The following is a 14,974-nucleotide window of genomic DNA, read 5'->3' on the forward strand; positions in this document are numbered from 1 at the left end:
ATGACGTCATCGGTGCCGGTGCAGCGCTACCGGTCTACCGCCGCGGAAGGGCCCCAGGCAATTTAGGAACCGGCGCCAATTGCACGCTAGGCCCTCTAGCGCCGCAAAATCGGTGCTAAGGGCACTGAATTTCTAGGCCTTTATATTTTAGATTCTATGGTATTTTGCTATTATTCTAGTGCCGTTTATATATTATAGCGCTATTTATTCTTATCCTTGTTTTCAAATCCCTCCATGGCCTCGCCCCTCCCTATCTCTGTAACCTCCTCCAGCCCCACAACCCTCCGAGATCTCTGCGCTCCTCCAATTCTGGCCTCTTGAGCATCCCCCCGATTTTAATCGCACCGAAATTGGCGGCCGTGCCTTCAGCTGCCTGGGCCCTAAGCTCTGGAATTCCCTCCCTAAACCTCTCCGCCTCGCTACCTCTCTTTCCTCCTTTAAGACGCTCCTTAAAACCTACCTCATTGACCAAGCGTTTGGTCATCTGCCTTAATATCTCCTTATGTGGTTCGGTGTCAAATTTTGCTTTGTAACGCTCCTGTGAAGCACCGTGGGACGTTTTACTGTTAAAGGCGTTACATTAATACAAGTTGTTGTTTATAATATAGCATTGTTTATTACACCACTGTTCATATTAAAGCACTGTTTACATTAGTGCTTTTAGAAATTGTAGTATTATTTATACATTGCAATGCTGATCATATATTATAACAATAGTGTTAGTTATAGTGCAGCATTCTTTATGCATTATACTTCTCTTTATATTGCAGTGCTGATTATGATATAGGTTTAGTTACATCATAGCACTGTTTATACAATGCATCATTGTTGCTTATATATTACGTATAACACTCTTTATATTAGTGTGTTGTTTATATAGTTATTACTATACATAGTATTTACAGCACAGAAACAGGCCCAACAGGTCAATGCCGGTGTTTATGCTCCACACGAGCCTCCTCCCATCCTACTTCATCTAAACCCCATCAACATAACCCTCTATTCCCTTCTCCCTCATGTGCTTATCTAGCTTCCCCTTAAATGCATCTATGCTATTTGCCTCAACCACTCCCTGTGGTAGCGAGTTCCACATTCTCACCACTCACTGGGTAGAGAAGTTTCTCCTGACTTCCCTATTGGATTTATTAGTATCTTATCTTATATTTATGATCTCCTAGTTCTGGTCTGCCCCCACAAGTGGAAACATCTTCTCTACGGCTACTCCATCAAACCCCTTCGTAATTTTAAGGACCTCTATCAGATCACCTCTCAGCCTTCTCCTTTCGAGAGAGCAAAGCCCCAGCCTGTTCAATCTTTCCTGATAGTTATAATTTAACATAATCTGCTTTAAGTGACATTTAATGATACAGTGCTTTTAATGACATATTGTAGTGTTATTTATATACCGCAGTGCTGTTTATATTACTGCACTGTTCGGTATTTATATTATAGCACTGTAAAAATTCCAGCACTCTTTTTATATTATAGTGCTGTTTAAATTACAGTTGAGTTTATATTACAGTTTGTCTGATTCACTGAATTCATGTTGCTAAATGTTTTTCTCTCTTCCACCTAGTTTTCCTTGCAGGCACTATGGAGCATTTCCTTCTCCTTCTGGTGGCTGTGCACAGTACGACAACGTCTTATCGACCGAGGGACCTCCCCCCTTGCCGGACGGTAAGTACCGAAAGACTCTGAGGTAAAGCTTACCACCTAATGCACCACTGTGGCAGGGAGACCATAACAAAGAAAGAAAGATTTGCATTTCTCCAGCGCCTTTCACCACCTCAGGATGTCCTAAAGCGCTTTACAGCCAATGAAGTACTTTTTGAAGTGTGGTCACTGTTGTAATGTAGGAAACGCGGCAGCGAATTTGCGCACAGCAAGCTCCCACAAACAGCAATGTGATAATGACCAGATAATCTTTAGTGATGTTGGTTGTGGTATAAATATTGGCCAGGACATTGGGGAGAACTCCCCTGCTCTTCTTAAATATTGCCGTCTTTTACATCCACCTGAGAGGGCAGTCGGGGCCTCGGTTTAAGAATGTAAGAACATAAGAATAAGGAGCAGGAGTAGGCCCTTTGAGCCTTCTCCGTCATTCAATAAGATCATGGCTGATCTGTAATGTCTCACCCAAAACTCAGCACCTCCGACAGTGCAGCACTCCCTCAGTACATTACACTGGGAGTGTCAGCTTAGATTTTTGTTCTCAACTCTCATGGAGTGGGACTTGAACCTATGACCTATTACTGACATCAGAGGTGAGAGTGCTACCCACTGAGCCACGGCCGACACCGCGATGCAGAGCGATAGGTGGCGCACTCAACAGGGGCGACCTGATAGACCTTGTGCAAGGTTACTCTATTTGATTTGACTCATTTTAAAATCATGAGCGATTTAGATCGAGTAAATAAAGAGAAACTGTTTCCAATGGCTGAAGGGTCGATAACGTGAGGGCACAGATTGAAGGTGGTTGGCAAAAGAACCAGAGACGTCATGAGGAAACGAGTGGTTAGGATTTGGAATGCGCTGCCTGATAGGACGGTGAATACAGATTCAATAGTAGCCTTCAAAAGGGAATTGGATAAATACCTGAAGGAGGAAAACATTGCAGGGATATGGGGAAAGAGCAAGGGGAGTGGGACTAAAGAGATTGCTCTTCGAAAGAGCCGGCGCAGACTCGATGGGCCGAATAGCCTCCTTCTGTGCCGTACTATTCTGTGATTTTATGATACGAAGGAAGCAGGTTGAGTGCTGTGCCTTCAAATACAAATCGGCAACATGCTCAAGAACTGAGAGTGTTGCCTTCATGGGCTGAGACTGGCTGCTTTAATGCAGCATGAAACCCAATACAGTACAAAGATGACACAGCTTAATGCCAAATAATGCGGTACATGTAATTGAGAGTTTTATAAGGAAGCAATGCACAATAGAAGAGAACAGCATTGAGTAACAAAGGGAAATACCTGGGAAAATCTGACAATGTCATTTCATTCCAGATGACAATTGAAACAGGATGTTACTTTTTTTAGAAGCTAGGTCACTGTACACCCTTGGATAGTTTACACTTGGAAGAGAAAGACTTACATTTCTACAGCACCTTTCATGTCCTCAGATCGTCCCAAAATGCTTTACAGCCAATGAAGTACTTTTTTTGAAGTGTAGTCGCTGTGTAGTCAATGCAGGTTAAGCAACACCTCGTTTTCCAAATTCTCATCCTTGTTTTCAAATCCCTCCGTGGCCTCGCTCCTCCCTATCTCTGTAATCTCCTTCAGCCCCCCCACCGAGATATCTGCGCTCCTCTAATTCTGCCTTCTTGAGGATCCATGATTATAATCACTCAACCTTTGGTGGCCGTGCCTTCTGTTGCCTGGGCCCTAAGCTCTGGAATTCCCTGCCTAAACCTCTCCGCCTCGCTACCCCTCTTTCCTCCTTTAAGATGCTCCTTAAAACCGACCCCTTTGACCAAGCTTTTGTTTCACCTGCCTTAAGTTATCCTTATGTGGATCGGTGTCAATTTTTTTTTGTCTTAAAATACTCCTGTGCAGTGCCTGGGGACGTTTTACTACGTTAAAGGCGCTATATAAATACAAGTTGTTGTTGTTGTTGTTGAAACGCGGCAGCCAATTTGCGCACAGCAAGCTCCCACAAACAGCAATGTGATAATGAGCAGATAATCTGTTTTTTTAGTGATGTTGGTTGAGGGATAAATATTGGCCCCAGGACACTGGGGAGAACTCCCCTGCTCTTCTTCGAAATAGTGCCGTGGGACCTTCCCTGAAGGGCATTAATGATCCAGTTGGGTTTTTACAACAAAACCAAGAATTTTTCATGGCCTTTTTACTGGTGCCAACCCTCAAAATGACCAGATTTATTGAATTCAATCTCACCACTTGCTACAGTGGGAATAGAACTCATGGGGGGAAAATTCAGTTGTTTGCGCCTCCCGTTAGTGCCTTAAGAGGGCACTAATGGGGCGCAAAGCAACTGGCGCCTGGGCACGGCAATGTTTGCGCCGCTCGCGAAATTAACTAGACATTTTGCGGCGGCGCTAAACACTATCGCCACGATCTCCTGCGCCGGCAGATCGTGACGTCAGTCGAGTGCGCAATGCCCTGGTAGCGCCCCGGACCGGATATTGAGTGGTGCCCCCTGCTTACCGCCTGCCGCTAGCAACGACAGGTTGAGGGGAGCGTTTTGCTGTCAGAAAGGGACTGGGGGAGCGCTATTTAAAGGCGACCGCTTCCTGCCTTTTTTTGTCGGTGACATTTTTGCCCCCGCATTCTGAGAGAGAGAGAGAGAGAGACTTCTGGAGAGATTCAACGCTGTGTGAAGGAGTTTTGGGTACTGAGCAGCACTTTGCAGGTTCATTTTGATTTGCACTTCCTTGCTTCACCAGCGCTCTGAGGTAGCGCCTCGCTCCTCGGCCTTTGCGCCTTAAGACAGGTGTGAAGCGCCTGATTTAGCGCTCCAATCACCTCCAGGGGCGATAAAAGCCAAGTTTGCCTTCGGAGGCGATAATTAGCGCCAGGCGCTAAACTTTGCGCACGGCCGATAATGACGCCCCAAACGGGGCGATACTGAATTTTTCCCCCATGGCATTTGGGCTACAAGATTCCTTTACCTCGACCTCAGAAAGGGGATCCGCCCTACTGTACCATTGTGATTCCCCCTCCCACCCTCCCCATTTCAGCCAGACATCAAGTATATTCAAGGCTGAGATTGATAGATTTTTGGACTCTCGGGGAATCAAGGGATATGGGGATCGGGCGAGAAAGTGGAGTTGAGGTCGAAGATCAGCCATGATCTTATTGAATGGCAGAGCAGGCTCGAGGGGCCGAATGGCCGACTCCTGCTCCTAATTCTTATGTCTTCATGTTCTTATGACATCCTGTAGCCTCTCTGAGTGAGCCTGGCAATCTCGTGCCAATTAACGTCAAATTAGGAGCACCATCGTACGAACATAGACGGGCAGGAAAAGACCAGCTGGTCCACTTCGTGTGTTCGTATGAAAGTGGCCCTAACTTGATGCTAATTGACTCTAGATGTCGGCTGTGTCAGCCGGGCCTCAGCGGGTAGCACACTTGCCTCTGAGTCAGAAGGTTGTGGGTTCAGAGTCCCACTCCGGGGATTTGGGCACATAAAACTAGGCTGAAACGCCCAGTGCAGTGCTGAGGGAGCGCTGCACTGTCGGAGGTGCCATCTTTCAGATGTGACGTTAAACCGAGGCACCGTCTGCTCTCTCTCGTAAGAGCAGGGGAGTTATCCCTGGCATCCTGGCCAATATTTATCCCTCAATCAATATCACTAAAAGACAAATTATCTGGTCATTATCATGTTGCTGTTTGTGGGAGCTTGCTGTGCGCAAATTGGCTGCCGCGTTTCCCACATTACAACAGTGACTCCACTTCAAAAAGTGCTTCATTGGCTGTAAAGTGCTTTGAGATGTCCGGTGGTTGTGAAAGGCGCTATAGAAATGCAAGTCTTTCTTTAGATTGGCAGGAGCATCATGACTAGACACTTCCTCCCTCCGTCCCTCCTTCCCCCGCCCCCCCCCACCCACCCACTCCGCCACCCCCCCCCCCCAATCCTCCACAGCCATGTAAATTCCTGGGAGAGGCAGAAAAAAACACAGGGCCAATAAGGGGAAAAAAATACCCTGGAAAATTCCTCTCCGGCCCTCGAAAGCCATGCTGTAGGTCTATTAGAAACAATTACAACATTCAATTAGAAATTGAGACTGACCTAAGACTTCTTTTACGTAAACAGACTTTAATCCCAGTAGTCTGGATTTGAGCCCCTTACCGATGAAAGGAGAGTTTTTATTTGTTAAGAAAGCTAATATTTAATTTGGCAGATATTATTAGCAGCTTCACATTTGCAAGTCCATCATCGCCAAAGTTCTTCTTCCTGAAAAACAGCATGGAGAAACTTAGGGGAAAGGGCAAGGTAGGACATCAGCAGGCCTATGAAGAATAGGAGAGTAGTGATTAAGTGCTACCAAACTTGGGTTTTAATGCCAGTAGGCTGTAGCGAGAAAGGACTCCAGAGAGTTGTTGAACCCCAGAGGGCTGTGGAGGCTCAGTCGTTGAGTATATTCAAGACAGAAGTCAATAACTTTTTGGGAACTAAGGGAATTAAGGGATATGGGGAGAGTGCGGGAAGGTGGAGTTGAGGTTGAAGATCAGCCATAGAAACATAGAAACATAGAAACATAGGAGATAGGAGCAGGAGTAGGCCATTCGGCCCCTCGAGCCCGCTCCACCATTCAATGAGATCATGGCTGATCATCCAAATTCAGTACCCTGTCCCTGCCTACTCCCCATATCCCTTGATCCCCTTAGCCTTAAGAAATATATCTAATGGTCTTGTTGAATGGCGGAGCAGGCTCGAGGGGCCGTATGGCCTACTCCTGTTCCTATTTCTTATGTTCTTATGTTCTTAGAGAAGAGGGAAGGTGAAGCGAGCCAGGGTATTTCTGGCATTGTATGGATTTGCATGTTGGGCACGACACAAATTTGTCTTGTTTTTCCTTTGCCATTTAGATAGAGGCAGAAGCATTTTGCCAGAACAGAGGCCTGAACATCATCCCCGAGGGTCTCCCCCTTGACATATGGAAGCTGGATTTATCTCTTAATCACATTCAGAAGCTAACGATGGAGAACTTGACTCTGTACAGCTCTGTCCAGCACCTGGATCTACAGTCCAACCACCTGGAGTTCATCCAGCCAGGGACCTTTGCCAACCTATCCCGCCTGGAGGTGCTTAACCTTGCAAACAACCTCTTGGATCTGAGCAAATATGGGCTCGGCAGGCTGCCATATGTGAAAAGGCTGGAATTGTCAGGCAACAGTTTGTACACTGGCGTTGTTGAGGATTTCCTGAAAGAGGCGCCCTCGCTTGAGCATCTATCCTTGGCGAGGAACAGCATCACCAAACTCTCAGACGGCATGTTCCAAGGGTCCCCCTCTTTGACGCACGTAAACCTGCAGCACAACATCATCATCGAGATAGAGTCGGGGGCGTTTCAGTCACTTTCCAACTTGTCGGTCCTCGATCTGGCCATGAACTCCATACCCTGCATCTCTGACTTCGACCTCAAGCAACTCCAAGTCTTGAACTTAAGCAAGAACAGCATCGAGCACTTCGTCATGGCTGAATCAGAAGATGACTACTATCTTCAGTGGTTGGACCTCAGCCATAATAATTTGCCCTACTTTCCGGTTTTTCCCAAGAAGAACCGCCTCAGGCACCTTGATCTGTCGCGGAATTCAATCGAAGGATTTTCCCCGCCTTTCTCCACACTCAGATTGGACCATCCGGAAGGGAGTTTGGATCAGAATCCCCAAACTAATCTGACTAAAGTCTCTCCGTCGGCGCACTTGTCCGAATTGGTATATTTGGACCTGAGCTACAACGAGATAACATCCATCCCACGGGATTTCTTCCGAAGCATGAATTCGCTGAGGTTCCTCAATCTGAGCAAGAACTGCCTCCACAGCTTCGTAATAGATGAGATGAATGTGCTGAACTCGCTGGTGGATCTTGACCTGAGCTCCAACGCGTTGCTAAACCTTTCTCTGACCAGGAACAGCCTCTTCTTACTGGAATATCTGTACCTTCAAGACAATTACCTGCAGAATCTGCCATCCAATATCTTCAGGGGTCTTTACAGTATCAGAATCCTCAGCCTTCGGAACAACAATATCAGTGTTTGTCGGGGCAATCGTAGACGTGAGGACCACCTGGACGAGTGCATGTTTTTCTCCAGAATCAGTACACTTAGGTATTTATATCTACATAACAACAACATTAAGTATTTGCCTCCTCACGCATTTCATCAGACTCCCCTTGCGGAATTGGACCTTTCCATGAATCCTGGGATATACATCCATCCCGAAGGCCTGTCAGGCCTGGAATCCCCGTTGACCTACTTGTCCTTGGAAGGCGATGGGCTTCTTTCCTTAAGCGTGGACCTGTCGCACTTTGCCAATCTCAGAACACTGGACGTGTCTGAGAACCAGTTGACTGAGCTGCTCGTCGCCAGCAGGAATCTGTCTTTGGAAAACGTGGACCTGCGCAACAACAGGTTCGTCGCCCTGCAGGAGACCTCCATGGAGATGTTGAACGGCACCCTGCGGACCTTGCTGCTCTCCGGCAACCCGTTCAACTGCTGCCGGTCCACCTGGATCAGGTGGCTGGCCCAGGTCAACATCCTGGATAAGTGGTCGGTGCTGTGCCGTTACCCAACCAAAGAGGGGCACTCGCAGACGTACTTGTTCAATGCCCAGCCCAGCCTCTGTGAAGAGCTTCCACAAGACTGGACGACGTGGAATGTTTTAACACTAATATTAATGATCGTGGCGTTCTTCGCCATCGCCATAGTTCTGGGATGTTGCCTGGTACGAAGGCAAAAGGTCAATGCGATGTTCATGCACCATGTAAAAGCCTAGGCAATAGATTTTTTGTTTTCTTTGTCAATGTTGAAATGAGGAGAATAAATCTTTATATAGGTTCTGTATCTAGCTCATATCTCACGGCCATCACAACTCAAAGGTGTTTTTTTTTAATATAAAGAAAGCCAGTCATTTCCTGCTGGTTTTTGTGACCTTGATAACCTGGCCTCTCCTCAAAAGCTAGGGATTTACAAAGAGCTTCCCTCGGCAATTACTCCTTAATTGACTTCAGAATGTGCCTCTTTAGATCACATCCCCCATATATGAACGGTAGCCTTGAAGGTACGAGCCAGGGTAAACATAGATCCAACTTAGCACCTTAAGATCACCACTCTGCCCCAGACCCAAGACCACCCACGATTAATGACACGGGAGATCAGGTAGCATATTATGGTGCAAACAGATTCAATAGTAACTTTCAAAATGGAATTGGGTAACAATTTACAGGACTATGGGGAAAGAGCAGGGGGAGTGGGACTAATTGGAGAGCTCTTTCAAAGAGCCGGTACAGGCACGATGGGCCGAATGGCCTCCTCCTGTGCTGAATCATTCTATGATTCTATATTAAACAAGTTCACCCATCCTAATTGACGTAAGAAAACTACTAAGCACTTGATTTGAGTATAAAACAAGGCTTTAATCAAATGTTTCACAACCATGAGATTCTAGTTACTTCACTAGTTCCTGGTTACAAAAACGTCCTGGGCAAGCTGGGCCCACGCCCGCGTATTTATACTCCTTGGACGGCGCCACCAGCTGGCCGCCCAGTGTTATTTCATGAGTCATTTCTTCATGAATGATAAGATTCATGACACTAATTATATTTTTAAAAATCCTTTAAGAGGCTTGTTTTCCAGGTCCCCCATGGTCGACTGGGACTGTAGACTGGGTGGTGCAGTGCTGAGGCATAAAGACTTGAGGGTCTGAAATTCATTCTCCAGTCTTTGCTGAATTAAGCAATCTCAACCTGGAAGGATACAATTGCCCTCAAGGCCCCATGAGGTTGAGAGGAGAAGAAAAAAATCCTTGCTTCTGATAGCTATCCGATGACCACGGGGGGGGGGGGGCGCGGGGAGAAAGAAAAAAGAAAGTCTTGTATTTCTATCGCACCTTTCACGACCACCAGATGTCCCAAAGCGCTTTACAGCCAATGAAGTACTTTTGAAGTGTAGTCACTGTTGTAATGTAAGAAACACAGCAGCCAATTTACACACAAGCTCCCACAAACAGCAATGTGATAATGACCAGATAATCTGTTTTAGTGATGTTGATTGAGTGATAAATATTGGCCCCAGGACACCAGGGAGAACCCCCCTGCTCTTCTTCGAAATAGTGCCATGGGATCCACCTGAGAGAGCAGACGGGGCCTCGGTTTAATGTCTCATTCGAAAGACGGCACCCCCAACAGTGCAGCACTCTCTCGGTACTGCACTGGAGTGTCGGCCTAGATTTTTGCGCTCAAGTGTCCGAGCGTGGGACTTGAACCCACGACCTTCTGATTCAGAGGCAAGCTGACATCTGACAAAGGAATAGGATATGCTGATAAGATTAGATGAAGAGGGGTGGGAGGAGGCGCGTGTGGAGCATGGACAAGTAGAACCAAAGGGCCTGTTTCTGTACTGTACATTCTATATCATTCTATGACTCTTCTGGGAAGTGTCTGTGCATGGCAATCAGCCGTGATTCCCACACAGTCAAATTGCCCGCCCGTACTCAGTACCTGGGCTCACACACACATGAAGAAAGGCCGCTTGCGTGACCTACAGGAGGACTGCTAGCGTCCACGAAAAGTATCGCACAACAAAATTCAGCACCTTCAGGAGAGGAGAGAGGAGAACATTTGAGAAAGAAAAATATATAGTGCAGTGAATAAAATTGTGTGTCACTTAGAAAATGGACTTAGTTAATCAGTGTCAGGAAAAGTATAGTTTTATTGTCACTTCCTGCTTGCTTTTCTTCCACTTTTCACTTACCGGCATGGACAAGGAGCTAGACAATTGAGGTAGGGAAGAATTAGGTATATAGGTTGTCCTATGAGGAGAGATTGTGTAGAATGGGCCGATACTCTCTGGAGTTTAGAAGAATGAGAGGTGATCTCATTGAAACATAAAGGATTCTGAGGGGGATTGACAGGGTAGATGCAGAGAGTCTGTTTCCCCTGGCTGGAGATTCTAGAACTCGGGGGCATAGTTGGAATAAACAGGATTCTTTTGGTTTGGCTGGCTGTAACTAGTGGGGTGCCGCAAGGATCAGCGCTTGGGCCTCAGCTATTTACAATCTATATTAATGACTTGGATGAAGGGACCAAGTATATGAAGTTAGCCGGGAAAGTAAGCTGTGAGGAGGGCGCAAAGCGGCTTCAGAGAGATAGAGACAGGTTGACTGAATGGGCAAGAACATGGCAAATGGAATACAATGTGGGGAAGTGTGATGTTATCCACTTTGGTAGGAAAAACAAAGAAGCAGAATATTTTTTGAATGGCGAGAGACTGGAAAATGTTTGCATTCAGAGGGACCTGGGTGTCCTTGCACATGAATCACAGAAAGTTAACATACAGGTACAGCAAGTAATTAGGAAAGCAAATGGTATGTTAGTTTTTGTGATAAAGGGATTAGAGTTTATAAGAGTAAAGAAGTCTTACTACAGTTATACAGGGCATTGGTGAGGCCACACCTGGAGTACTGTGTACAGTTCTGGTCTCCTTACCTGAGGAAAGACATACTTGCAGCGGAGTGCAGCGAAGGTTCACCAGACTGGTTCCTGGGATGAGGGGATTGCCCTATGAGGAGAGATTGAGTAGACGAGGCCTATATTCCCTAGAGTTTAGAAGAATGAGAGATGATCTAATTGAAACATATAACATTTTTAAGGGGCTTGACAGGGTTAAAGCTGAGAAAATATTTCCCCTGGCTGGGGAATCTGGAACAGAGGGTCACAGTCACAGAATAAGAGGTCGGCCATTTACGACTGAGATGAGGAGAAATTTCTTCACTCAAAGGGTTGTGAATCTTTGGAATTCAGTCATTGAGTATATTCAAGACAGAGGTCGATACATTTTTGGGAACTAAGGCATTTAAGGGATATGGCGATAGTGCGGGAGAGTGGAGTTGAGGTAGATGATCAGCCATGATCTTGTTGAATGGCGGAGCAGGCTTGAAGGGTCAAATGGCCTACTCCTGCTTCTAATTCTTATGTTCTTAGTCTCAGGATATGGGGTCGGCCATTTAGGACTGAGATGAGGAGAAATTTCTTCACTCAGAGGGTGGTGAATCTTTGGAATTCTCTACCCCAGAGGGCTGTGGACGCTCAGTCGTTGAGTATATTCAAGACAGAGATCGATAGATTTTTGGACACTAAGGAAATCAGCGATATAGGGATCGGGCGGGAAAGTGGAATTGAGGTCAAAGATCAGCCATGATCTTATTGAATGGCGAAGCAGGTTTGAGGGGCCGTATGGCCGACTCCTGCTCCTATTTCTATGTTCTAATTTGGACAGGCCATGAACAGAAAACTTCTTGACTGAAGAACATAAGTAAAAGGGCCGAGGAATACAGTGGAAGACATCATACCAAGAGCAGGAGAAAGGATGAGATAAATCAAGAAAGTAATGGTTAGCACAATGCCATCTTGGATTTTAGGAAAGCGTGAGGAACATAGGGAGCCCCGCAGTTTTCAGGTGCTGGGAAAGAGCTAATTGAAATAGAAGATGTGGCAATGAATCTTGATGTGTTCTGGTAATAAAGTAAACAATAAAAGGACAAGCTAGTGCCTCTCATAGGGACAGGAGGAGGCCATCCAGCCCCTCGAGCCTGTTCCACCATTCAATGAGATCATGGCTGATCTGTATCTTAACTCCATCTGCCTGCCTTGGTTCCCTAACCCTTAATACCCTCGCCTAGCAAAAATCTATCAATCCCCTTCCCAAGCCAGCTGACAAGTGTAATGGGCACCTAGTCAATCAATGGGACTTGATAACGTGTAGTTGCTCATGTCACACCATACACAGGAAGACTGGTAATGCACTTGCTGGCTTCAGCAAGACTGCTAAACAAGGTGAGAGCTGTGTTCATTGAGTCGATTGGTGTTTTGCTTATGTGATCATTTCTACGTTTTAAATGAAAAGTATTACTGTGTTGTATAATATATATATTTAAACAAGCGACAATGTGAGGGTTTCCTTGAAGGCAACTTTATCGATTCCTTGCCATGAGACCTCCCTTGACTGAACACCAGTATCTGATTGTCTGTGTGAATCCTTATTTCAATGTAGCTGAAGGGACATGCCAGGGTGCAGAAAAACTACCAAGATTGAAAAGAGTAAGAAAGAAAGAACTTGGACTTATATAGCGCCTTTCACGACCACAGGACATTCCAAAGCGCTTCAAAAAAAATGAAGTACTTTTGAAGTGTAGTCACTGTTGTAATGTGGGAAACGTGGCAGCCAATTTGCACACAGCAAGCTCCCACAGACAGCAATGTGAAAATGACCAGATCATCCCTCTCTTCTTTTAGTGATATTGTTGAGGGATACTGGGGATAACTCCTCCTGCCTTTCTTCGAAATGGTGCCGCGGGATCTTTTACATCCACCTGAGAGGGCTGACGGGACCTCAGTTAAATGTCTCATCCAAAAGACGGCGCCTCCGACAGGGCAGCGCTCCCTCAGTACTGCACTGTGTGTGTCAGCCTGGATTTTTGTGCTCAAGCCTCTGGAGTGGGGACTTGCACGCACAACCTTCTGACTCAGGGGCGAGAGTGCTGCCCACTGAGCCACGGCTGACACCTTTAACTCAGAATTCAAGGGCATCGAAATATTGAACGCAACTCCTTTGGACGATAGCCACAGCACCTGTCATGCACAAAAGGAGACAGAGTAGAAGTTCCTATGAGCAACATGATGATTTATGGACACACTCTGCTCGTAGCCAATTGCTCTCCAATACTTTAATGGGAGCTGATTGCCTCATTTATTTAAAACTGGCTAGCGTTTCCATTAAACTAGCGGTGAGAGTAATTCGACACTGTGCATTCACATATTAACATCACCAACCGTAATCTCTACCCTTCTGTGAAGTTCCTGTGCGTTTAGCAGTGTAAAGGTTAATGCCTTATTTAAACTGTGTTTAATGAAGAAATAAAACAAAAGCCAAATAACGTTTCCTTGCAATTCTTTTTTTGGTGCTGTTAACTAATCGCTTACTGAGACTTCCATTGGAGGCAGTTCAGAGACGATTCACTCGGTTAATTCCAGAGATCAGGGGGTTGACTTATAAGGGAAGGTTGAGCAGGCTGGGCCTATACTCATTGGAATTTAGAAGAATGAGAGGTGATCTTATTAAAACATATAAGATACCGAGGGGGGCTCGACAAGGTAGATGCAGAGAGGATGTTTCCCCTTGTGGGGAAATCTAGAGCGCGGGGGCGCAGTTTCAGAATAAAGGGTCGTCCTTTTAGAACTGAGATGAGGAGGAATTTCTTCTCTCAGAGGGTCGTAAATCTGTGGAATTCTCTGCCCCAGAGAGCTGTGGAGGCTGGGTCATTAAATACATTTAAGGTGGAGATAGACAGATTTGTGCAAGATAAGGGAGTGAAGGGTTATGGGGAGCGGGCAGGGAAGTGGCTTTGAGCCCAAGATCAGCCATGATCTTATTGAATGGCGGAGCAGGCTCGAGGGGCCGAGTGGCCTATTCCTGCTCCTAATTCTTATGTTCTTATCATTAAGGTAAGATCCATGGTGGGGGAAGGCCACTTGTCGGTAAGTAGCTGTGTGGTTTTAAAGTAGGGATCAGATGTTGGGATTACATACAGAACATGAGCTAATGGCATGGCCAATATTGATTGAGGTACCAACCTGCTGACAGTATGACCACCACCTTAAACATTCACTCCCTCCACCACCGGCGCACCATGGCCGCAGTGTGTACCATCTACAAGATGCACTGCCGCAACTCGCCAAGGCTTCTTCGGCAGCACCTCCCAAACCCGCGACCGCTTCCAGCTAGAAGGACAAGGGCAGCAGGCACATGGGATCACCACCACCTCCAAGATCCCCTCCAAGTCACACACCATCCTGACTTGGAAGTATATCGGCCGTTCCTTCATTGTCGCTGGGTCAAAATCCTGGAACTCCCTCCCTAACAGCACTGTGGGAGCACCTTCACCACACGGACTGCAGTGGTTCAAGATGGTGGCTCACCACCACCTTCTCAAGGAGCAACTAGGGATGGGCAGGAAATGCTGGCCTTGCCAGCGGCGCCCACATCCCGGGATCGACTAAAAAAAAACTGAAGAATGTACCAATCAGGTAACAGTATGACCAGTACCGAAGGTGCCAGTCAGTTTTAAGTATTCTCAGGTGGAAATCATGCTGCCATGGCTCAGTGAGTAGCACACTCACCTCCAAGTTAGAAGGTCGTGGGTTCATGCCCCACTCCAGAGACTTGAGCACAAAATCTAGGCTGACTCTCCAGTGCAGTACTGAGGGAGTGCTGCCCTGTCTTTTGGATGAGATGTTA

General features: G+C 46.4%; 1 protein-coding gene across 1 annotated transcript in view; it reads left to right on the forward strand.

Annotated features, from left to right (window-relative positions):
• LOC147112126 (transforming growth factor beta activator LRRC32-like) overlaps positions 1-13,613 on the forward strand; it is an 89,551-nt gene extending 75,938 nt beyond the window's left edge. Inside the window, exons 2-3 of the mRNA XM_085999690.1 lie at positions 1,577-1,677; positions 6,549-13,613. Of these exons, the coding sequence (XP_085855816.1) occupies positions 1,577-1,677; positions 6,549-8,456 (2,009 nt within the window). The 3' untranslated portion in view covers positions 8,457-13,613. The remainder of the gene's footprint in view (positions 1-1,576; positions 1,678-6,548) is intronic.
• The last annotated feature ends 1,361 nt before the right edge of the window (positions 13,614-14,974 follow it).

The sequence above is a fragment of the Somniosus microcephalus genome, chromosome 10 (assembly GCF_052327205.1).
Source record: "Somniosus microcephalus isolate GS21.2 chromosome 10, FLI_Smic_1.0, whole genome shotgun sequence".
NCBI classification, from domain to species: domain Eukaryota; kingdom Metazoa; phylum Chordata; class Chondrichthyes; order Squaliformes; family Somniosidae; genus Somniosus; species Somniosus microcephalus.